Raw genomic sequence first — 25275 nt, forward strand, 5'->3', positions numbered from 1 at the left:
GAAAGAAAGAAAGAAAGAAAGAAAGAAAGAAAGAAAGAAAGAAAGAAAGAAAGAAAGAAAGAAAGAAAGAAAACAGAATGAAATGGGAATCCAAATGCTCCATAGTTTCTGGTTACAGTCTGTCTCTCTAACATGCCCTGCCTCTCATTACAGAGACAGCTTTCTGCAGGACTGAATCACTTGGTGTCTATCTTTGGCATCCAATGGGGTCTTGTTCATCATGGTTACAGCTTGCCCACTTCTGACCTTGCTCCCTGTTTCCCTTTGTGACTCAGAAGCCCCCTACTTTTAATAAAGACTGAAAAATACCCATTGATTCCTGGCACACAGCAGTGCCCTGGGGTGGGGGTGGGGGATGTGTAATTATACTTCTCCAGAATGACAGAGACAGTTATGCAACTGAATAATTGGGAAATTTCATTCTGCATGAATGTTTAAATGATATGCCAAACACTTCCTCCTCCTCTGCCCGAGACAGGTGAATGTTGAGAATGTTCGACAGGCAGAGCAAGTAATCAGATGCCTCCCACCTTATCCTTGATTCACTGGCATCCCTGGGAGTTTAAGCTTTGCCTGGGCATCTTCTTTTATAGCAGAGAAAGCTACAATTGTACATAGAGACAGAGATTAATAAGGTAATATTTCTACTCACCTACTTGCAAGTCTGGTGCTGGAAACTACCTCAAAGAACCAAGCCTTAGAACCCAGTGTCCTTGAATGAATCCCAGAAATGTCACTCAGAGACTTTGATACATTCATCATCTTGGGGCTTTCATTTTTTTCATCTGTAAAGAGAAAATTATGACACAGAAAAGCTGAAAGAACCCCCCCCCCCACACACACACACATACATACACCATATATGAGCTAGATGCCACCAATGAGAGTTATTTTCTAGATTCAAAGCTGGCTTCTGTCTTTGAGATCTTCCCACACTATCTTCACCTCATGGCCACTCCCTCATCTGTTAAACTGTTGTATGATTGAGTGATGTTGAATACATATGATGTTCTTAGAACAAACAGCTTCTGACCCCAATACTAGCTGTCATGTGACTAGCCTGGCACAAAGACAATAACTTTGTGTCCATCCAAGCTTGATGAAAATCAAGCCATGCAATCCACTTCAACTGATACCTTGGAGAAAATGCTATAAAGAATCTTCATTTTTAATGTGCCATACATACACTCTGCGTTCCCTTCATGTCTGCACTAACCAGCAAGCCTGAGCCAAGCTCTTCCTTCCTCCAGACACCACTCAATATTAGCAAGTAAGAGCGGAGGCTGTGTTTCACTCATTCCTGGAATCAAGCAGGTACTGGATGCAATAGATCTCAGTAAACCTTGCAGGATTATCAACCTGTGAGGATTAGTACCTGTGACACCTGCCTTCATGATACCTGCTGTCCTACAAGTCTGGGCTGTACTGAACCAGTACATTTCTTAGTTCCACCAGGCTGAAACTAAGCTGTTCTTGTCTCATTTCTAATTAAATCTTGGCTTAGGTCTGGCCTTCTAGATTTCCCCTCATGTTCCTGATTCAAATTCAGTGAAATGAATCTTCAACAAAAAAGCTAAAGAAAGTATTCTGTACCTTAGCCTAGTATACATTTTAAGATGGGGAGTTGTGTTTGGAAACAGTGATGAGAAAATCCTGTTCTTTTGACAAGTCAAAACCTGATGCTTTTGAGTCTGAAAGAGAAAAGATTCAAAGCAAAGGTTTCATCTGACCTCATCCACACACACCTTACATAATAAGAATTCCTTATAAATCCACATTTTACATGTGTCAGAATGCTTTTTCATGAGTCATGTCTGTAGATCTATACAATAAATCCATGTCCTAATTTATATCTCTTAAAGAAGATATATCAGAGCAATTGTCCTGGCTGTTAGAAGGAAGTCCTGTGACCTGAATGACTTTTAAGATGACTCAGAGATTTGGAGAAGCAATTGAAAGCAGCTTTGCTTTCTTCGCTCTGCTCCCTCCGCACACAGATTTGTATTGTATTGAATACATTATTGTATTGAAAGCTCAAAAGTATACCTAAATAAATAAAATAGTATAACGAACTTATGAAGACCTACCAACCAATGTCCAACCTGTTTTATTTGTATCCTCATGCAAGTTGCCCACTGACACATCTCTCCAGTTATTTTGAAGCTAATCCTAGACATCCTACCATTTTAGTTGGAAAAATATTTCTGTAGCGTCTAACTTCATCACAAAGACATTAACACACAATTTAAAAGAAAACAGAAGTTGACTAATTCTGTCAAACTATTAGGCCATGTTTCTGTTTACTAAGTGAAGTTATTTTTGAAGATTGCTTTTTTGAATTGAGATGTAAATTTTGTGTTTTGCTATTTTATGATGTATCTCTTAAGGCATTTTAAATCTTTATGATCTCCCTCCATCTTCTTTTTTTTTTTCTTGAAATAATTTATGAGAGCCATCTGACTTTTGTAGTGTCTCTCTGTCTGGCTTGCCAACTCATCCTCTAAGGCTACTGAACATATTTCTCAGTTCTTTGTGTTTTCATTGATTGTTCTGTGAGATTCAGTTTCAGTGTTTTATGAAATATTTAATTGGTTTCTTTTGAAATTACATTTAAGAGGTGCATTATATCTTTTCATGTCTGTTTTGATGATTTTAGCAGCTACTCATAACAGCCTATATTCATTTATTTTATAGTGACATACTAATTTTATCAGCAGCCCATAATTTGTCAGCTGGGAAACACTATAAAAAGAGAGCTGTCCCCTCATCAATTGTATGTCATCTACAAGTGTAGCTCATACAGCAAAGTTAGTGTGAAACTCTTTCCCTTTAAATCTGTTCCCAGTGAAATTAGGCAAGGGGTTTTATTCCTCAACATCATTCCAAGGTGATGGATGAGTCTGGTCCCTTAAGTCACTGTGAATTTATGCATTTTAACTTGCTTCCTGTGTTTCCATTCCAGTTCTTAGTCTTATAGAATCTCAATTTGTCATATCTCTGACCACTGCAATCTTATTTGATCTTATTTTTCAGATATTCTGACATAACCCACTAGTCTCTGATAGACTTGTTTATGATATTAAAATAAATTTAAACTTATGAATTTTCTACTCTAAAATTTTCTACCTGTTTCAGGCAAAAGTAGAGAGTATGTTTGTGGGAACTGGTATTTTGAGCAGTTTATAGCAACCTACAAGTTGGAAGTGCACATTTTCACTGTTTCTGGGCCTTCAGAGTAGGCATGTGAAATAAATTTATTTCTTTGTTTATTTAGCTAATTAATTAGTTAATTAATTAATTAATTAATTAATTAATTAAAAAGAGTAGGGAGCTAGAAACATAGAGCCTGATTTCACAGCGATACTTTTTGTTCTTATTGAAAAAGCTTTGCTTTGGTTTGGTTTGGTTTGGTTTGGTTTGGTTTGGTTTGGTTTGGTTTGGTTTGGTTTGGTAAGTGTTTCATGTAGCCCAACATGACCTCAAGTTCACTGTATAGTTGATGGACTTGAATTCTTGATTCTCCTGGCCTTGTCTGCTAAGTGTTTGGGTTACAGGTATATGCCATCAAACTTGGGGTGACCATAGGCTTTGGTAACCTCATAAGTCTTGGGCCTATTGATGCCCTTGCTCCTCCCCAAATTCTATTTTCAATGAAAAAACAGTTGCCCATATGCTTCATTATGCAATTCACAGGTAATATTCTAGATGAATAATGCAAATACGACCACCTACAATGTGATTATAATAAATATAAAGTTGTGAACATGGAGTGGAGGTGTGTGTAAAGGAGAAAGGAGTGCTCCTAAGTTCTTAAGTAACTAATATATGTGACAGAATATGTGTTTCTCCCCTTGGAGACCAAGCCATCAAAGAATAAAGAAACAGTCTTCATTTGTTTCTATAGCTGCAATATGTTCTACTGACTATGTTGCTATAGTTTGGTCATGCAACTGAACAAACTCTTGGATCAGTTCCAGCTTTTACTATTACAAATACAGCCAAATAAATGACCTTGTGCCTCCACTTAAACCTGAAAATAAAACACAGAAACTAGCTAAATGTTTTAATTCTTTGAGTTTGGAGCGTCCAACCATGTGACCAGTAGTGCAGCATGTTGTTCAGGCTCATTGCTAAGGACTTTGAACTATCAAAGCAGATGCTGAGACTCATGGCCAACTGTTGGGCACAGTGCAGAGAATCTTATGAAAGAAGAGGGAAGTAGTAAGATCTGGAGAGGACAGGAACTCCACAAGGAGAGCAACAGAACCAGAAAATTTGAACACAGGGGTCTTTCAAGAGACTCATACTCCAACCAAGTACCATGCATGGAGATAACCTAGAACAGATGTAGCCCATGGCCGTTCAGTGTCCAAGTGGGTTCCATAGTAATGGGAACAGGGACTGCCTCTGACATGAACTGATTGGCCTGCTCTTTGATCACCTCTCCCTGAGGGGGGAGCAGCCTTACCAGGCCACAGAGGAAGACAATGCAGCCACTCTTGATGAGACCTAATGGACTAGGATCAGAAGGAAGGAAAAGAAGACCTCCCCTATCAGTGGACTTGGGGAGGGGCATGCGTGAAGAAAGGGGAGGGAAGGTAGGATTAGGAGGGGAGGAAGGAGGGGTTTATGGGGGGATACAAAGTGAATAAAGTGTAATTAATAAAAAAAAATACTCCCAAAGCTAAGATAAAGATGCCTTCGGAGCCACCCATGAAGAGAGGCTTCCCAGCTACAGTAAGAAAGGAAGTAAGGTGAAGAGAAAACTAATGTGTAAAGTCAAGCCTCCTAAGTCATTTTTCCTCTGCTCTCTCATGGTCACTGGTGCTCACCTCTAATTCAGAAACATGGAAACTGAGATTAAGTCACTGTTGGTTCATGTGAGTACAACCAAGAGCTCCAAGCTTTTGTTGTCTGACACAAAGCCCAAGATCTTTCCAGTATTCTACCATCCATTTATTCCTTATGTCTTAGTCAGAGATAGTTCAGACACTTGAACTGATTTCGAGATGTAAGATTAAATTGTGGCTTCACCCCTATATGTTTGTCTTGATTTCCTCATCTGTGAAATAGTGACTGAAAATACCATCTTCTGATTAATTCTCTGGATTAAAGGACTTAATATTTGTATATTGCATAAAATGCATCAGGAACACAATGGCTGCCACCTGAGTGGCATGTGTATTTAATACTCTCATGTGTTGACAAGCTTCTACCCTATGAGATATATCCCCTCACCGCATCTCGTGCCTTACACTTAGTGACTTACACACAGAAATTTAGTCACTCAGTTCTGGAGGCTGGGAAGTTTATTACTGAGATCCAACAGTGTTTGAGTTGCTAATAAGGGTATCATTCTGGCTTGCATCTTGCTTTCCTTCACATAACCTTTAATCAATGTGTCCACATAAGAATGAAAAGGCAAAGTTACTCCTGTCTCCTCTAGTGACAGTTCATTACAAAAAGAATGTAATATCGAGCAGATGGAAAACTTCCCAGACCCATGGCATCTGTACTCCATAGAGGACACGGGTTTTGCCAGATAATCCCACACAGGAAAAGATGACCTATGTGCAGATAGCACCTGGCAGAACAGGTGCACGTCCATGCAGGCTCTGGACACCCTCATATAGCTTGGCTTCAGGTGACAAAATCAGGCTTTGTTTCACCTGTGAAGACTCCCAGGGAAACCTCCCCCCACACCTTCTAGACATGCATACCCAAACCTGCTGCTTCTCTTTGGCTCCTGTCAATTACAGCTGGAGTACACAGCCCGCCTGGACTTCCTGTGGCGAGTGCAGGCCAAGGAGGAGATCATCGAGATGAAGGAGCTGAGGGAACACAACGAGAACATGCTGCGTAATATCCTACCCAGCCACGTGGCCCGCCACTTCCTGGAGAAAGACAGAGACAATGAGGTGAGCCCAGGTCTGACTAGTCGGTGGGGAACGGGATGGCGGACAGATGATCGCCCTGATTCTGAGCTCTGTCACACTCATGGGAGGGGTAAGGGAAGAAAAGACTATGTCTACTACCACACGGCAATGTAACATGTCTGATGCAATGAAATTTATACACTGTCTCCCCTGGCAACTAATACTGCATCCATTAGATGGATAAAAGATACTCATTAAAGACTGTTTGGAATTTCAAAGTTTCATCTATGTGCATGCATACATGAAAATGTATACAAATATATGAGATAAAATACCATGAATATCATTGGAGAAACAGAGTTCCAATAATTCTAAGTATATCCTCAAAATAATTTTTAAAGAGGGATCTCAAAGAGATGAGATGCTTATTACTCATTTACAGTAGCTAAAAAGGTGGAAACAGCCGAGGTATTCATTGATGAATGCATGGATTCAGAAGATATCATACACATACATGTACAGAGAGAGAGAGAGAGAGAGAGAGAGAGAGAGAAAGAGAGAGATTGTTATTCATCTTCAAGAAAGGATGCCCTGGAACACAATACAGCACAACCTTATACTAAGCAAAATATGCCAATCACCAGCGGTACAAATACTGTGTATGGTTCCATTTACATAAGGTACATGTAGATAGCAATACATAGACAAAGGGCAGAAATATGGTTGACAGGGATTGGAGGCGTATGGAATAGGAAGTTCCTGTTGCTCAGGTCTGCAAGCTGAAGAACATTCTGTGGTGATAGTGATGGTTATACAACAAAGTGAATATACTTAATTCCACTGAGCTAATAGCTACAGGGTGAAGGGGTGAGTTGTGTGTGTGGCATATATTTCATTCGCCACAATTTAAAGTAATAGATAAATGTGCATATACATGTATGTTAACACAAATATGTGTGTGTGTGACATGCATATATGTGTGTATGGCAGTAGCTGTGTAAGTGTGGGGTAAGGGTATATGTGGGAAGCATGTATATTCTTAGCACAATGCCTAACGTGTAGTAGGTTCTTATCAACTGTGTTTTCATAATATATCATACTGAAGGTCCACTTAGAGAAATTCAACAATTGTCAAATCAAGGTGTTAGGAGGTTCATGCCATCTCCACAGGTTCTTCTAGTTCTGGGTGGCCTCCAAATCTTCTTTTGACTGTGGCAACATCTCTCTAATCTATGCCTGCATCTTCAAATACCCTTTCCTATAAAGACATCTTTCCTCTAATGACACTAGATATTAGATCTAGGATTCTCTCTAATCTAGGATTATCTCCTCTCAGTTAGTTATATCTACAAAAAATATGACTTCCAAATAAGATCTGACATTCCAAATGGACACAAATTTGGTGAGAACACCATTCATTCGCTGCAAAGATTAAAGTATATTATTAAATAACCTGGACAGGAACTTAGCCAGGGCCTGTCAGTCAGGCCTTTGGGGCTATTGTGAGGCCATGAAACCCTTTTAAGTGAAATGGGAGCTTGGGAAAGTTTCGCACATAACATAGTCAATGAACTGTGTGGATTAGAACATGGATCTATAGACGATAAGGTAAAAGCTAATCAGAGACCCTAAAACTACTTAGGTTAAGACCTCAGTGGGAAGCCTCGGAGTAGATGGAGACATCAAGGAGGTAAGCTCCATCTGTGGGAGGTAGATGTAAAGGACTCAAAAATGGTGCTGATGTGAGAGATGAGAAATGAAAACACTGAAATCATTGAACTAACCTGGCAACGCCCAAGGGAAACTGAATGCTGATGTACATGCCAGAGGCTCTGTGTATGAGGAAGCTTGGCCTTGCTCTGTGAGACTCTCAGGCAGACCTGGCACCATGGACTATCAGCCAGAGGTCATCCTTGGACTCTGCTTCAAGAAGTCTCACGAAGATGAAATAATACGGCTGCTTCATTTTCACAAGATGGTGAGCTCAAGGACATGGGACACACCAACTTTGGTCATCACTGAGCATCAAATCTGATCCTTGGTCTTTTCCTATACCACTCAAGCAAAACCAGTTGACTCTTGAAAAGGGTGATATAAGGGCAATGTCCCCTGTCTTAGAGACTATCTTCTCATTACAAGGTTTACAATCAGCTCAATAGGGGCTGACAACCCTTAGAATAAGGGGACAGCAGGCTATTGCTTAGAAAAGCCTGAGCCAGCTGGTTGAGTTGGGAACCACTGATTATTAATTTAATGGCTTGTTTTAGTTTGTGGGTATGATGCGTTTGAGAACACAATGGAGTTTCCAATTGGTCCAACCACACTCTATCATTCATATTACATCTAAGCCCCCCAAAGATGTTAAATTTGTGACCCTTGCCTTGGAACCTTAGATAACAGAACTGAGATAGTCCCATCCAAGCCACTAAAGGAAAAAACAAAAAAATAGTAAAAGAAAAAGCATAATTTGAATATCAAACTACAGAAGCACTTGGCTCCTGGGGGGTCTTCTCCAATACAGGTCAAAGCTACCCACCCTTCTCAACGGATGAATTATTATAGAGTTGTGTTTGGGCCTGGTTTTCCTGAGATTGTGTTGCAAGAGTTTCTCAGAGGTGCTAGAGCTCAAACAATGTGGGTGTGCAGCAATCGTGACCATCAGAGAAAGAGGCAGAAACACAGGAGCATCAGAGGGGAGCCCCAAACCAATGATGGAGAGCTGCCTTATAGTCATAACATCAAAGCAGCGAGACACCCACCTGGGGAAGAGCCAAGAAAGACTCAGTTCATCATCTCATGAAATGAATGAAAACTGTATATGTGCAAGACCAGGCACTCAGCTGGGGTGTGCTCCAAACCCCACTGAATGGGATCAAACAAAGCCTTTAAGAGGAAAAGGGATATTTGAGCAGACATTTGAATAACAATGAAGGCCAGCAGGTCTCAAACATTCTTTCTCCCCTGGCTTCACTTGGTCTAAGAAGCAGCCAGGGCACAGAATCAGACAACACAATTTCCGAGAGAAGAGGAGAGCAGTTTTCCCAAGTCAACATCCAGAGTGGAGGAGTGGGTGAGTGTGAGTTTTCAGAATTCCCTAAACGATCCAAACCTATGCTTTCAACCCACAGAAAAAGATGACAATAAACCGATTATAGCTTTTCTATATTCATCTATCCATCTACAGTTTACAGCATGTTTTTAGCTTATTTAAACCAAGAATAGAAAGAAACAGATGGAATACTGAAAGCAGTTAATTTTGAGTTGAGTTAAATAAAGCGACCACCTCGCAGGTTACATGAATCTCTTCCATATGACTCTCCAAGCTTCTTCACCCTCTTTTCTACTTTGCCCAGGGCAAGGCTGGGGAAAAACTGGGTGCATTACACCAAAACCACCCATGGGCTCTGGCACCCATTGGGGACTGCCAATGGGGGTGCTAGGAGATTCAGGGAGAGAAAGCAGTGAGGCAGTATTCTCTGGAAATCACATGAGGCTGGTTGTTCCTTCAGAGGGCTCTTCAAGACCACTGCTATGCTGCTCCCGTGTAAGATCTCTCTGGGCTGTTCTCATTTCTGCTAATCTAATCGGATGAGAGCTCTGAGGCTTTGTCCCCAGGGAGTATATTAGGGTCTTCTATTTATCTCTTTATATTTTTGGTTAAGGTCATTGTATATTAACTTGAATCATCTTGCTTTGAATATGCCACCTTGATTTGTCTGTGTCCTTAACTGAAACAATGGAGATGAGGAAAGAGACATCAAGACCCCTTGGGTTAGTGTGTGTGTGTGTGTGTGTGTGTGTGTGTGTGTGTGTGTGTGTGTTTTCACTACTGTGGTGGAATGCCTAAGCAAGAATCTTAAAGAAGGATAAGCTTATACTGCTTATGGTTTCAGGGTTTTCAGTCCACACTGTCTCCATGATTTCCAGGCCTGTGATGACACAGAGGATAACGGTATAGGCACACAGTAGAGGAGAGCTATTTACTTCACTGCAATGCAGCTAGGAAAAAGTAAGAAGTAGGTAGCAGAGGATAAGGTATGTGTCTGGATACAGCCCAGTGAGCCACTTCCTACTTTCTGCAATGCAAATCTATCAAAATATCAACCCATCAATTAGGTTAGGGCCCTCAGTATCCAGATACTTTCTCAAATCTCTAGCTACCAGCAAAGTCCCCAGTACATGAGCCCAATATGGACAGTTTATGTTTAAATCACAGTAGTCAGCAATTTGTACAAGGCTGTCTCTACCCAATCCTCAAGGTGACAAGGATAAAGGCAGTTCACTATGTCACTAAGACCAGTGACAAAGCCACAGCCAGCTGCAATGCAGTAGACCAAATAGCCAACTGGAGTAGAGTATTTCAGTGTGACCAGGTACAAAGCAGAGGAAGAGCCAGCACCCTTTCACAGCTGAAGGGATAAAGGTCAGAGAGCCCACCTGGCTGCCTAAAGTCATGTGACCACATCTGAAGGGGTCATCATCTCTCTTTCCACATTCTTTACTCTGATCTCCTATGGGGAAAACTCCCCATAAAATCTTCCACCTCACCTAATTGGGGAGGGTATAGAGAGAAGAGTCACAGTGACTGGACATGAATCTGGTATTTATCCCCTCAAGGACTTTTTATGTCTAAGATGAAGAAAAGTTCTCCCCCCATGTGGCTAGCCCAATAGTACAGGTTCCCTTTCCTGCCCCTTATGAAGATGGAGACACACTACATGTTTTGTGTCAGTCAATGAATTGGTAAATAGAGCCATTCTGGTTCCAAATCCTGAGGGAAAACAGAAGATCCCATTTTGTTCTCTTATGTATTTAACCTAGCAACACCGGAGAGCCTGTACTTGTGCATTTGTCTTCATGGATATTAGTGTCTCCTGGACACTCTCTCTACCAGTTAGCATCTGGACAAGAGGAGAAATGGCTCCCAGCCACCCTTTTCCATTCCTCTCACTTCCAATAGACACAACAGTCAAGAGCTGAACTGAGTCCCTAATTCTTCAAGCTCAGTTTTCTTGTCTGACATAGGCTCCCTCCAAAGTTAAATCAACTTTCCATTCAAATATTGAGCTAAAGACACTTCCAGTTGCAATATTTGTTCCTGTTTACCATGACTAGCATTGTTGTCACTTCTAAATGAACACATCATTGTTATTGCCACCATTAGCAGTAGCTTGGGCTCTGGAGTCAGACTATCCAGTTATAAATTCTTGCTCTGCCCCTTAATAACTGTGAATTTTAAGCAAAGTAATTAACCCCAACCTCTCTAGATTGAATAAAGACCTTAATTATATCTGCCTCAAGCAGTTCTTGTGAGCATTAAATAAGATGATGCATGCAGTATTCTGGTGATGTGCTTGGGATATAGTTGCTCAGTAAACATAGCTGGTGTTACCATTATTTCATTTTTAAGAAATCAAAGGAGTGGCTGGAGAGATGGCTGAGTAGATAAAATACCTGCCATGCAAGTGTAAGACCAAGATCTTGAACACCTAGCACCCATGTAAATTCCAAATAAGAATGATTTTAAAGGCTGAGAGAGAGGAACCCTGAAGCAACAAGTAGTTAGACTAACACAGAGTTGGTATCTCAGTTCAGCTGAGAGAATCAGTCTCAATGGAAAAGGTAGAAATTCCAAATATCAGCCTCATGTCTTCATATGCCTATGTGTGTCCACAGCATGCAGTTATACACATATACATATACACATACATAGAAATGTCTATACACACCACATACACACAAACACATGAAAAGTAAAATAAGAAATCAAAGCATTCAGAATGCTGGCAGGTTGCAAAATGAAAAGAAGGAGAAGTATATGGGAGGGGCTAGGATTCATCAGAACTCCAATGTATTAACACAATTTAAGAAGCCCTGGTGGGCAGCCATTTCACACAGTGGATTCACTTATAATGTAGAGACTAAGAAGAAGCAGGCTATGTAACTGTGGAGTAGATTTCAGAGGGTAGGATTGTTTCTTTTCTACTTTTAAATAGAAAAAGAGGTTGCTTGGGGTGAATTACGCTTTCTTAAAATTTATGTGTGCCATCCTAAGCCCAAGGAGATCAGACTGTAGTTGTCATAGGGGATATAGTCGTGTTAGAATGAGGTCATTAAGGTGGTCCTACTATGGTCTTACTGGCATCCTTAGAAAAAGGATTAGAACCCAGAGTGAAGAACACATAAGATGACGGGGAGATGGTCATTTACAGTCTGAGCAGAACAGTCTCTGAAATGCCTTGGTTTCAGATTTCCAGCCTCCAGATTTATGAAAAAATAAATATCTGTTGTTCAAGTCACTCTGCGATAGCAGCTTTCATGTAGTAATAGTATAGGCAATTGAGTGGTAGAGACTTTTACCTCCAAACCACAAGCATATGGAGGATACGATTCTGTGAGCTTACTTACTCAAGTACTCTAATTTACAAGGCAGAATTAGCTTCCCTCATGCAGCCATACCCATTCAAGGCTAAAGTGAGGTAGGATCCCCCATTAGGAAGCCATTTTCTGCTGCTCTTCTCTGATCTACGACTCAGCCCAGCCAATCATCTGCTGCCTTTGTTCCTTTGGATGAAACCAAATTGACTCACACTTCATCCTCACGATTGATCATGAATCAGTGACAGCATCTTTATCAGACCTAGGGCATGAGGAAGGAAGTACACATGAATATGTGGAACAAAGAAGCCCTGGAACCTTCCAGCCCTATCTCTTGCACTGTCAGCTATGTGAGCCAAGACAATAACATAATTCTTCTGTCTCATGTTACTTACCTGTGAAGTGAGGATAATAACTAGAAAAGGTCACTGGATTGTTACAACTCACAGGTTCGTGTGAAAGTTCTTTTTAGGCTTGAATGTTTCCTAAAAAGAGCAAGAAGTCGTTAAATAGCATAATAACTAGCTGTGGGTGTTTGATGCTTATGAAAGCTCCATGGGTAAAGTATGCATCCTATTGCAGCGCTGCACCGAACGCGCCAAGGCGAATGCCGTGCATCTTCGCCATCGTGAGATTCATGTTTAAAGAAAACCTTGGATGTTAAAACAATGATGCTGGGGCAGAGGGTGTATTACAGAGCTGCTTGGAGCATCTTGAGAACGCTGAGTTCAGCCTCCTGCCCACACACAAGAACCTAGAAATTATGTGCAAAACTCATCTCTACATAGTTAGTAAAGATAGGAAACAAGAATTTGCCTGGTTGAGGAGCTAACCCCCCAGGGTGGAAGAAAATTTCCCATCAAGAAACAAGTGATAGAAATAAATGTATTCACAGGGTGACATAGAAAAGGTTCGGCTTCCTCTTGGAGCAAACTTTGAAAATTATAGCTTAAGAGGCAGCAACTTCCCTGAAGGAGATCCTAGGAAACACAGAATGGAACAAACAGAGAGCAGACAGTGATGTATGATGCATTGTCGGGTAGACCAGCTATCCAAGTGGGCAACGGAAGCCTAATATGACAGGTGAAAGTTCCATGGCTCTAGGAATGAAGGAAGATTGTACAAAACAACGCTTCCCATCAGCGGTTTTCTGACCTGATTTGTGTGCATTAATTCCATGCCTCTTCAAAACCACTGGTCACATGGGTAGAGTGCCCTCTTGTGGCCGATGGAAAGACACACAAGAACCAGGAGTGTTGACAGTTGTGTAGTGTCACTCAGGAAGGGCACCTGTGACAGCAGCTACAACAGGACACAGAAGTAGAAAAGCAAACTGTCTCTATAATTCAGTGGAACACCGCAAGCATTCAGTCTCTGAGTTCAACGCCAACACACACACACACACACACACACACACACACAAAAAAAAAGTAGAAATGTTTCTGTGTCTTAGGAGCCCAAAGAACTAGGGACTTGTAGGCACTTAGGTTAAAGGGGTAGTGGTAGTGAGGCCATGAATTTGTGTCATGATGTAGTGTTAGAACTTTATTTTGAGGGCAAAGGCTGGTCATTGGAGGGTTCTAAGACTAGAGGAGTGTAAACTATCCAATATACAGCTCCCTTTAAAAAGATCACTCCTGGTGGTGTATAGAGAACACCTTAGTATAAAAAGGCTGGAGGCCTCCGAACAGGAAGCTTCTTTATTAGTGGTAAGGCAAGACAGTGGAAAGAGCATTACTTTTAAAATTAGCAGCAACACTAAAATGAGGGCAACAGGACAGGACCAAGAGTCAAAGATAACTGACACTCCCTTTGTAGATTTCCCAACTGTGATATTTCTAACAGAGAATAAAGAAACAGAGAAAGACTTCGTGATGAAGAGAAGAGACACTGAACTTGTACCATTATAGTTTGAAGAGTGTAAGAACAATGTAGGGTGAGCAAAGCCCCGGGAACAATCTGGGAATATGAATTTGGAAACTGATCTGTGTGGGCGGTGGAGAGACTGAGAATGAATGATATCTATCAGGTGAAGATGTCCAATGTAAACCACTCACTGAATCAGGGACAAAATAGACAAAAGATGTTTCAAAAACAAGTCCTTAATGAAGGCAAGCATGAGAAAACAAGATAATTCACAGAAATTCAAGAGACTCGAGGTCTTAAGCTATGTGGATGCCCAGAAAAGGGAGAACTGGCATGAGTACAATGGTTTTCCCAATTTAGATGATCTTCTCTCTATGTGTTTCATTCCAGCTTGAGATGCGAATAGAAATAAACAGAGGAGAGAGATAGCTTAAGAAAGACGGAAGCCAGGATAAAGAGTGACTGGGTGATAGACACACATGCCTGCAAGATCTAGAGTATGCTATTCTTTCTTTTTAAAAAAAGATGAAGAACAGGGATCGGAATGGAGAGGGCAGGAAAGAAAGGAGAGGACTGTCTGGGAAGGAAGTTGTACTAGATGGTTTTGTGTGTCAACTTGACACAAGTTATATCATCAGAGGGAAAGGAGCCTCAGTTGAGAAAATGCCTCCATGAGATCCAGCTATAAGGCATCTTCTCAATTAGTGACCAATGGGGTGGGCCCAGCCCATTGTGGGTGATGCCATGTCTAGGCTGGTGGTCCTGGTTTCTATTAGAAATCAGGCTGAACAAGCCATATGAAGCAAGCCAAGAAGCAGCACCCTCCATGGCTTCTGCATCAGCTCCTGCTTCTGGGATCCTGCCCTGTTTGAGTTCCTGTCTTGACTTCCTTTGGTGATGAACAGCAATGTGGAAGTGTAAGCTGAAATAAACCCTTTCCTCCCCAACTTACTTTTTGGTCATGGTGCTTTTGTCTCAGAAATAGAAACTAGGACTAAGACAGGGGTAAAGGTGCTGAAGAAATTATAGGGGCCAAGACCTTACCTTTCAGAAAGAGGTGAAACATTACTGAAGTTGAAGCAAAAAGAGGATACAATTACATGTGTATGTGTGTGCATATAAGGACTAACACCAGGGAGGGTTACCCACCATCCAGCCATAGCTTTCTTGCTAAAGCAGGAGAAATACCTGCTATCCAGAAGCACAATGTGGTGGTTAAAGAGAATGGTGGAACTCTGAACCAGTCACTGAGGAGAATGAAAGAATTATCCAAAAATACAGGCATGGCATTCAGAAGGGCTGGCTCAACTGAGATTAAGGATCATACATTGAATTTAGCCAGGCATGGTGGTGCACACCTGTAATCCCAGCACTGAGAGTGGAGGGGGCAGGTGCAGGGGGAGGTGGATCTCTGTGAGTTGAGGCCAGGCTGGTCTACAAAGTGAGTCCAGGACAGCCAAGGCTACACAGAGAAACCCTGTCTCCAACAGTCAAAAACAAAAACAAACAAACAATAAAATCACATACTTTTTATTATCCTGAGCCATGTGATAATTCTGTGTTTATGGTCCAAGATATGGAATATCTATGTCCCTCCAAATTTTCTAAGTTATTTTTTTCTGGGCATACCCTAGTAATTTACTTTCTCCAGCTAGGTTCCCCCTTCTATTCTCTACCATCTCCCAGTAATACCACCTTTATCAATCCATCAAGAGTTAATTCATAAGGACAGAACCTCCACCTGATTAAATCCACCTGCCAGGGATCACACCATTAAAAATGAAGCTGTTGGAAGATTCTTTGTGACCAAACCATGAAAACAGGATTTGTGCTTATTAAAGAGTTCCAAGAGTGCTGTCTTGTTCCTTCTGGCATGTATGGACAGAGCTAGAAAAATGCCAGATTTGAATCAGAAAGTGGTTCCTTGATATATACTAAATCTGTCAGATACTTCCAAGCATCCAGAACATGAGAAGTAAGTCTGTGTTTTTAATCAACCCAGCCTGATATATTTGGTTATAGCAGCCTGTGGGTACTGAGACACACAGTGTTGACATATCATGCCTGACTTCTTATTTTCTGTCCTGACATTGGATTCCTGTGTCTGTTTGACAGTTCCTTGTGCACAGGTAGCAGCATTACAGATCTTGAACTCTGATGGTCATTTCTGTCTCCTTTCTGCCTCAGGAGCTATATTCTCAATCCTATGATGCTGTTGGAGTAATGTTTGCCTCCATCCCTGGATTTGCAGACTTTTACTCTCAGACAGAAATGAACAACCAGGGAGTGGAATGTCTGCGCCTGCTGAATGAGATTATCGCGGACTTTGATGAGGTAAATTTAAGCATATGTAATATATTATTTAATCTTCACAATTTTTATCTGAATAAATTGATGTCTTGATAAGTGTATAAAATATATACTAGTTAAGTCAGTCAACATAATAATCACCCCACCCTGTGGGGGAGGGGGAATTTAAAGTGTAGCCTCTTGAGGATGTTCAGGTATACAACACATCATTATTTACTTTAGTCATAATGGTATGCAATGGTCTCCACAACTTCTGTCTCCCTGAAACAATCTACCCTATGACAAATATCACTGTATTCCCACCTCACTTTAACTCCCTAATTGCTTTTATGAACAACTTTTCTACTCTCTGCTTCTGCATTTGGAACATTATGATTCCATATATATGTGAAATAACAGAGTGGCATCAACATTAATCAGATATAGTAACTTCTTGCCTGTCATGGCTTCACCATGCAGATTATATGTCACTTTCATAGAGGGAGGTATGGCTAGCACATCAGTTAGAAGGCATGCTTAGGGCATTTTAAGGTGTGAGGGGGACTCCATGGTGGCAGCCTTTAAAGTAGACTACACATTCATGATAGCAACCATCATTTATACCCTGCTCAATCTCCAGAACCTACTAGTGAGCCTGGAGCATTCAGAGACACTGTCTCAGGCTTGGAAAACAACTTGGGTAACACATGCTCTGGGCTCTGGGCTCAATCTCCATTCATATAAAGATAGCAATAAGATAAGAGGAATGGATACAAAAATTGTGGTACATTTACACAGTGGAATACTACTCAGCAATTAAAAACAAGGAAATCATGAAATTTGCAGGCAAATGCTGGAAACTAGAAAAGATCATACTGAGTGAGGTTACCCAGAAGCAGAAAGATGTGCATGGTATATACTCACTTATAAGTGAATATTAGACATTTAATATAGACTAAAAATACTAAAATCTGTACACCTAAATAAGATAAGCAAGAAGGAGGACTGTGGGTAAAATGTTCAATCCTCATTCAGAAAGGCAAATGGGATAGACATCAGAAGAGGGAGAAAACAAGGAACAGGACAGGAGCTTACCACAGAGGGCCTCTGAAAGACTCTACCCAGCAGGGTATCAAAGCCAACGTTGAGACTCATAGGCAAACTTTGGGCAGAGTGCAGGGAATCTTATGAAAGAAGGGGAAAATAGAAAGACCTGGAGGGGACAGGAGCTCCAAAAGAAGAGCAACAGAACCAAAAAAATCTGGGCACAAGGGTCTTTTCTGAGACTGATATTCCAACCAAGGAACATTCACAGAGATAACCTAGAACCCCTGTACAGATGTAGCCCATGGCAGCTCAGTGTCCAAGTGGATTCCCAAGTAAGGGGAACAGGGACTGTCCCTGACATGAACTCAGTGGCTGACTCTTTTATAGCCTCCCCCTAAGGGGAGAGGGGTGGCAGCCTTACCAAGTCACAGAGGAAGACAATGTAGTCAGTCCTGATGAGACCTGATAGGCTAGGGTCAGATGGAAGGGGAAGAGAACATCCCCTATCAGTGGACTTGGGGAGGGACATGGGAGGAGAAGAGGGATTGAGGGTGGGATTGGAAGGGGACAAGAAAGGGGGCTACAGCTGGGATACAAAGTGAATAAATTTTAATAAATAAAAAATAGATTTAAAAAAAAAGATGAAGCATTGGACACTGTTTAAGTGATAGAAGTGTCTTTAGTTTATCATTCTGGAGAAAAGAAGTCCAAGATGAGGCAGCCTCATGTTCTGAGGATTCCTGCTGCCTCATAACACTGGATTTTAGGAAAGTAGTTGTAAAGATAAAAGGACCACATCTGATCTGCCACAGCCTGCAGAAAGTTAGAAAAATTCAGGAGTAGAGGGAGATGGGCCCACTAAAGTTACTAAATAAAAGTCCAAAGTTCCCCTTCCTTGTATCTAAATTGTAGGTAACATGTAGGGAACTTAAAGGCTGGTAGCTTTTCGTTAATTCATTCATTCATTCACTCATTCAGCATTGCTGTGCTCAAGGCTCCAATCAGGTTCTGAGCTGTAAACATACTTGGAGATAATATCTACCACCAGAGTCTTAAATCCCAATGAAGATGACAGTCGGTAAACAAAGTCAGGACTAAGACTGAAAAAGGGAGATAAAACAGGGAAGCAAACTTCCAAGAGCTGTGTGAAAATGGAAGGTGTGTTTCCTTTAGATTGAAGCAACACATAGGAGTCAAGAGTCAGGCAAAAGGAGCAGGAAGAATGGGAGTGGCCATGCCATTTTCTGAAGGAAGAGCAGCCCCATAGGTGTTGTAATTCACTAGCATCCTGAGACTGAATCAGGTCTGTCTTGTTCAAAGGTTAGCAAAGAAGTCAGAGAACGGAGCAGAGAATACAAACAGTAAGGGCTGAAGCTTGATTTGGGGATGGTGGTCATGGCCATCCTTACTGTGCTCAGTAAAGACTGACTTTGGCCCTGAGTAGAGCTGGAAGATAGTGAAGGGTTTTACACCAAGCAGAGGCATGTTCTTTCTCATAAATGATATCACCTGGCCACTATGCTAGGCCTGAGAAGGCAAGGACAAGCATGGGTACAGCAGAACACTAACTGTGGCTTAGACCATGGCTTAGACCCGTGGCTTAGATGGTGGTTTAGACCAGGGTGCTGGCAGGGAAAGGTTGGAATGGAAACATTCTAACTACAAGTTGAAAGCAAACCCAACAACGTGTAGACTGATTGGGAAATATTTTTTTTTAATTTTTTATTTAAACTTATTAAATGCCCACGGTTATTCCAGAATTCACTGAAATAGTCAAAAGTGTTTAAACACACCCATGTGACACGGAGCAAGTGCTTATAAATACTGTTTGAATGGCTGAATGCATGACCCTCAGAGAGAAAAGAAGCCACATTAAGGATACTCAACCATTTTAGTTAAGTCTTTCTCCATAGTGAATGGGAAGAGTATGCATTTTCATGGGCCAGAGGCTGCTAAAGCCTTGCATAACAACCATGTAAACAAAAAGACTAACATCATGACCCTGAATTCATTGCAGCTGCTTGGGGAGGACCGGTTTCAAGACATCGAGAAGATTAAGACCATTGGTAGCACGTACATGGCCGTCTCGGGACTGTCACCAGAGAAACAGGCAAGGTCCTTGGCCTCAGCCACATATGGCGCTGACTGTTGTCATGTGCTGAGGAAGGCTTGGAGAACAATGGGAGGGAAATCTAAAGTGGGCTGTCATGCTTGCAGGGCGTACATTAACTCTTGATGAAAAAGGTTTGCTGGATGAGGTACTGTTACTCTGTTAAAAATACTCACAGGCTTTATTTGAGTCTCTCTATTAACCTGGACAAAATATGTGCCAAGAAATACCTTGACTGTTATTTAGCTGTGGCTATCACTAAAGTCCCTAACGCTTATTCTTGTTTTCACTTTATTCCTCAAAAACTGTTATGCGGTGGTGGCAGTAGTGATGTCTGGAGTAGTGGGTGGGTGGTAGTGGTAGTGGTAGTTAGTGGAGGGAGGGATGGGTATGAGGACGGGGTTAAGAGGGGTTGGCGAGGGTGGTGGTAGTCGTGGTGGCCGCTTTGTAAAATATTTGACTGTGTGCCAGGTGCCAGTATTCATGGGGATACTAATGTCTACCTTTAGGCTAATGGATGAGTTGTGAGTTATCTGAGGTAACTTTCATGTTTCCCATATAAAGCTTGTAATCTTTGAAGTACTCAACAGATGTTATAGGATGTTGAGTCAAAGCCACTAGGGAAGATGGAACCCTCATTAAATCATCATTGCACTTATCCCTCTTGCACACATTTTCGTTAAAGGAAAATTCTCTAAGCACATCTGTGTGGGATGAAGCCCCTGCTGGTGTACAAGTACAGCTCTCCGTAGCAGGCGTCAGAAAACAAGTGCTCCACTCCACGTCTGCCCCACTGCCCGTTTGTAAAGAATGTTTTATTGTACACAAGCATTCCCATCTATTTCTGTCTTATCTTTTGCTCATTTAAAATCAAAATAACACCATTGAATAGCTACAAGACCATGCAGTCTGCAAGACCAAAAGTACCCGGTGCCTGGCCTTTCATTGAACTACCAACCTCTGTAGGGTCCCAAATTCTCTCTCAAGGACAATTTCACTCAGCTGTGAGGAGGTGGTCAGGAACTCCAAGCTTTGCCTTGCTTTCTTGATTTGGAAACATCGGTAAAGAGGCTCACTCTGAACCTCTCTCAGGGGTTACATGAGTATATACAGACATCCCTTAATCAGACGCTGTGAACATTTCAGAGGAAACAGACACAGCTTTCGGACTGAGAAACCTGCCTGTCCAAGGATAAGAACATATACGGATGGGCATTCATACTCATACAAACACATGCACCCCAGTGAGCATACTCAGGAATCCATAATGTGGCAACCTCCATGGGCAAGCGTAGATGTGAAGGAAAGACGTGGTGACACCTGCATGCTGTAGTGTTAATTGAATCTCCTGCGATCTTACACCTCTGAGATGCTGATGGCTTGAGTGCGTAGAGCTCACCAGTGTGCTTCTTTCCTTCTGCGGAATGTGCAGTTGGGGTTAGACTGTGAAACCTCTGCTGAAGACAGCAAATGTATATAACATTGAATGCACCTTTCTCTCGTGTTTTCTCCAGCAATGTGAAGATAAATGGGGACATTTGTGCGCCCTGGCCGACTTCTCTCTTGCCCTGACTGAAAGCATACAGGAGATCAACAAGCATTCTTTCAACAATTTTGAACTTCGAATCGGTGAGTTGCAGCTAGAAATAGAGGCCTCACAGATAAGTGTCTTTGTTCCACCAGCCCCTCCCATGTCCTGGGCCTCAGTCCAGGAAAGCTTTTCCTTGCAAAATGCATGAGGCTCTGTATGACCCTGACAAGGACAGACACAGAGTCAACTCAGGCCTTTCTGGACTTCCTCATGCAAGATACAGCAGCAACGCAGGAACCTGACCTCTGTGTAAGTGCAAAGCAAACCCTACGCTGGCCTGTCCCCCAACATACCTGTCTCGCCACCTTGCCTCTTAGAGAGGAAGCTAATGACTCAAGAATTGTATAATTCTGACTTTTCCATGTTGCTCAAAGCCAGTGGTCAATGAATTGTTCTCTGTTTTTTTGTGACAACGCCTCAGAAAACAGCAGGATTCTACCTCCAAGGCTATCACACACTGCACTGAGCCAGACATAGGCAGAAAGAACAGTTTCTCAGCCGTGCAGCCTCTTTCCACTGCAGAAACAGAAAATCCTTGTGCAAAGTAGCCATGCAGTTGCCATTGCAATTCAATAAATGCTCCATGTTTGCATGATTTCTGCATTCCTCCTTCATCTACTCTGGGCTTTCAGGAGCCTCCAGAAGTCCAGCCTAAAAGCCCCTGCTTTAGCTCACATTTGCATTTATAGATGAAAACTTGGTTCCCAAACAGAAAGAGTCGTTAGCCTGACATCACATCACTCAGCCAAACAGTCATGCCAGCAGCAGCTCAGGGAGCTCTGAGATGAATGGCATTCTGGCTATAGATCAGCCGTTTAAAACAACCTTCGCTGCCGCCCTCATGCTGTAGACAGCCTGTGGCTGACAAGCCATTTTACTTCATTAAACTCCCCCTTAACAGCTTGCAAGAAAAGAAGGGGAGGTTAAGAAATACTGATATCTTTTCCTCAGATGGGAGGAATGACACGCGCTTTTGTTCTTTGAAACAAGGATTTACATTTATGGTTTTGATCTATGGATGGGATGTTGAAGGCTTGAGCCCACATCTCCCATAAACCTCCTGTCCTTTCTGAAATTATTGACTTCACAACTGAACCAAGAATCAAACAAAAATATTAGCCCTGAAGAGAGAAATAGTCTAAGTAAATTCCAAAGACATTGGTAAGATCAGGGCTACCCCTTGGTGTGATGTATTAAACTGCTGGTGTCATTTTGTTGATCTTCAGAGTTAGAAACTTTAAGTCCCCACCGGACTGAGCCTCTCAGTCTGCATTTTCTATCTGTTGTAACCAAATCGGTGACTTTGAGAAAGACACAGAGACTTTCTCAGTCTCAGCTTCCTCATGTGCAGGCGTAATGCCTTTCAAGGTTGTAAAGAGCTGATCATCACTGTGATTCCTGTGACTCCTATTGTGTGTGTGTGTGTGTGTGACTGGCATATTGTATGTAGTGTGTATCTGCAAGTATATGTGTGTTGTATATAATGTACAGTGCATAGGGTCCCTGTGTGTAGCATAGTGGGTGGTGGGTAGTGCGTGTGTACTGTAGTGTAGTGTGTACTGTGTGTGTATTGTATATGTGCATATGTATAGTATAATGTAGTGTGTGCAATATGTACATATGTATCATGTGTTGTATGGTTTGTAGTGTATGGGTGTCTGTGTTTGTGTGTCTGTGGAGTATGGAGTATAGGATGTAGTGTCTGCGTGCACCTGTGTTTTGTACTTGCTTCAGCCTAGAATGATCTCACCCAGATGTCTGTAAGACTAATCCCATCTCTTTCTTCAAATCTGTGGTCAGAAGGTCTGTCCTAATTGCTCTCTCTACTCAACAATACAATGCCTCTGGTTTCCTTCTCTTCCTGCACATTGATAGATTTTGCTTTCATTATCTGCTGATATTATATTACCTGATTGTTTTCCTAATTGTTTTCTGTCTCCCGAGTAGGAGACAAGCCTATGTCTTCTTACCACCACCCCCCACTGCTAGATTCTCACATATCAGATGCCTAGTCAATGTTTATAGAATTACGGAATTCTTTCTTAGAGGAGACAGATGTGCACAGTACACATTCAGTGAAAGTCTGTCATTTCTAGAAGAGTCATCTGGATGTCCTGAAGCAGTACGCATTGAAACTACCATTAAAAGCACCTCTAAATAAAGTACCCTGTTGGAGCAGGGCACAAAGAGTTCAGACAAAATAAGACTACAGCACCAAAGTGAACATGCCCACCAGGCGAGGAAACCAGCAGCTCATCTTGGTGTGGTAAAGACAGGAGAACAGTGGATGAATTAGGCTGGCAAGCCAGACAAAAGCTAGCTCAGAGAAGCTATGAATTCTATTCCTGAGAAGCACTGGCTTTATCCTTAGGAATAAAAGAGTCCTGGCAAAGGTTTAAATGAGCTCTCACTGGAACAGCTGTACAGACCAGAAAGCCTTCCTTTCTGTAGAGGTAGGACAAGGGGGCTTCAAGAGGACAAAGGGTGTACAGGAGACATGACCATGTGCTGAAGACTGGTTGAAAACAGAGAAGGAAATGGTCTGCCCAAGCTCCCAGAGCACTGTGTAAGCAACAAAAGATCCCAGAGCCCTGAGTCCTGATCAGCACTTTGATTATCCCCACAGCCAAGACAAGTCTATGAGCATGTAGAAATGATGACTCTATTATGTTGATCACCCTCTGGCAGTGGCTTTGCTCGTATTACTTTAAATAAACTTCCCTTTATATTCCAGTTTATAGGTGGGTAGAGTGAGGTCCACATGCATTGAAAACCTGTCCCAGATGACTCCTCTAGTAAGTGGCTGAGGTAGGACTTGGACTATGATATCCCCCAAGAAACTACACACATGCCAATCAGTCACACCTAACCGCACTTCCTCTAGCTTACTTCTTGCTCTTTTGGGTTCTTTTGTAGGCATCAGCCATGGCTCAGTGGTAGCAGGCGTGATTGGCGCTAAGAAACCACAGTATGACATTTGGGGTAAAACTGTAAACTTGGCAAGTCGGATGGACAGCACAGGGGTGAGTGGCCGGATCCAAGTACCAGAGGAGACTTATCTTATCCTGAAGGACCAGGGCTTTGCTTTTGACTACCGAGGCGAGATCTATGTGAAGGGCATCAGTGAGCAAGAAGGGAAAATCAAAACGTACTTTCTCCTGGGAAGAGTCCAACCCAACCCATTCATCTTACCCCCGAGGAGACTGCCTGGGCAATACTCTCTAGCTGCAGTTGTACTTGGCCTTGTTCAGTCTCTCAACAGGCAAAGGCAGAAGCAGCTACTCAATGAAAACAGCAACTCAGGCATCATCAAGGGCCATTACAACCGGCGGACTTTGTTAACACCCAGTGGGCCAGAGCCCGGAGCACAAGCCGAAGGCACCGACAAATCCGATTTGCCATAAAAGCATTTTCGTTGTGTTTCTTTCTCCCTTTTTTGTATTTCTTTTATATATAAAATAAATATACTAATAAAAAGGTTTAATTTTTTTTAGAACAAGGATGGTTTCATTGGTCTTTGAATATACCATATCAAGCACACAACTTGCCGTTTTCCTTATTCACCGCCCTTAGCAACCACTTCTTATATGCAAGATCTATAAGGCCAAAATTCTGATTTCAATGGGTTCTGTCTAAATTAGAAAATGGAGTGTATAAATAGAGTCTTGATGTTATTAGGTACTTATAAACAACTCACACTTCCTGAGAACTTGCCAAACCAGGCCAAGTATTATGTCCAATTCTGACACAAGGACCTCATAGCCCTTATAGTACCTGTGCGTTCATTCAGCTAATATTATTGATCATCTGCAATGTGCCTAAGCTGTCCCATGCCCAAGTTATTTTCTGGCAAACATATATTCCTCGTGGAACTAACATTCTGCTTGCAGACAACAAACATATTATTAAAGCAATACATAATCTATTTTCAAATGGGGCTAGAAGCAGTAAAAAGGTTAAATATGGGGGCTGACGAGAAGGCTCTGTGGTTGAAAGGGCTTATTGCTCTTCCAGAGGATCTTAGTTCGATTCCCAGCACCATGTCAGATAGCTCACATTGTTCCAGTTTCAGGAGATATGACACTTTTTTCTGGCCTCCACGGGCACCTGTACACATA

At 41.9% G+C, this 25275-nt stretch overlaps 1 protein-coding gene across 3 annotated transcripts in view; it reads left to right on the plus strand.

Annotated features, from left to right (window-relative positions):
- Window positions 1–24629, plus strand: part of Adcy8 (adenylate cyclase 8) — a 212622-nt gene extending 187993 nt beyond the window's left edge. For all 3 annotated transcript variants that reach the window (XM_055626672.1, XM_055626673.1, XM_055626674.1), the window contains 5 exons: window positions 5760–5918; window positions 16308–16454; window positions 19474–19566; window positions 21081–21195; window positions 24074–24629. In XM_055626672.1, the coding sequence (XP_055482647.1) occupies window positions 5760–5918; window positions 16308–16454; window positions 19474–19566; window positions 21081–21195; window positions 24074–24561 (1002 nt within the window). In that variant the 3' untranslated portion in view covers window positions 24562–24629. The remainder of the gene's footprint in view (window positions 1–5759; window positions 5919–16307; window positions 16455–19473; window positions 19567–21080; window positions 21196–24073) is intronic.
- Window positions 24630–25275: the final 646 nt, after the last annotated feature.

The sequence above is a fragment of the Psammomys obesus genome, unplaced genomic scaffold (assembly GCF_907164565.1).
Source record: "Psammomys obesus unplaced genomic scaffold, mPsaObe1.curated_primary_1811, whole genome shotgun sequence".
NCBI lineage: Eukaryota > Metazoa > Chordata > Mammalia > Rodentia > Muridae > Psammomys > Psammomys obesus.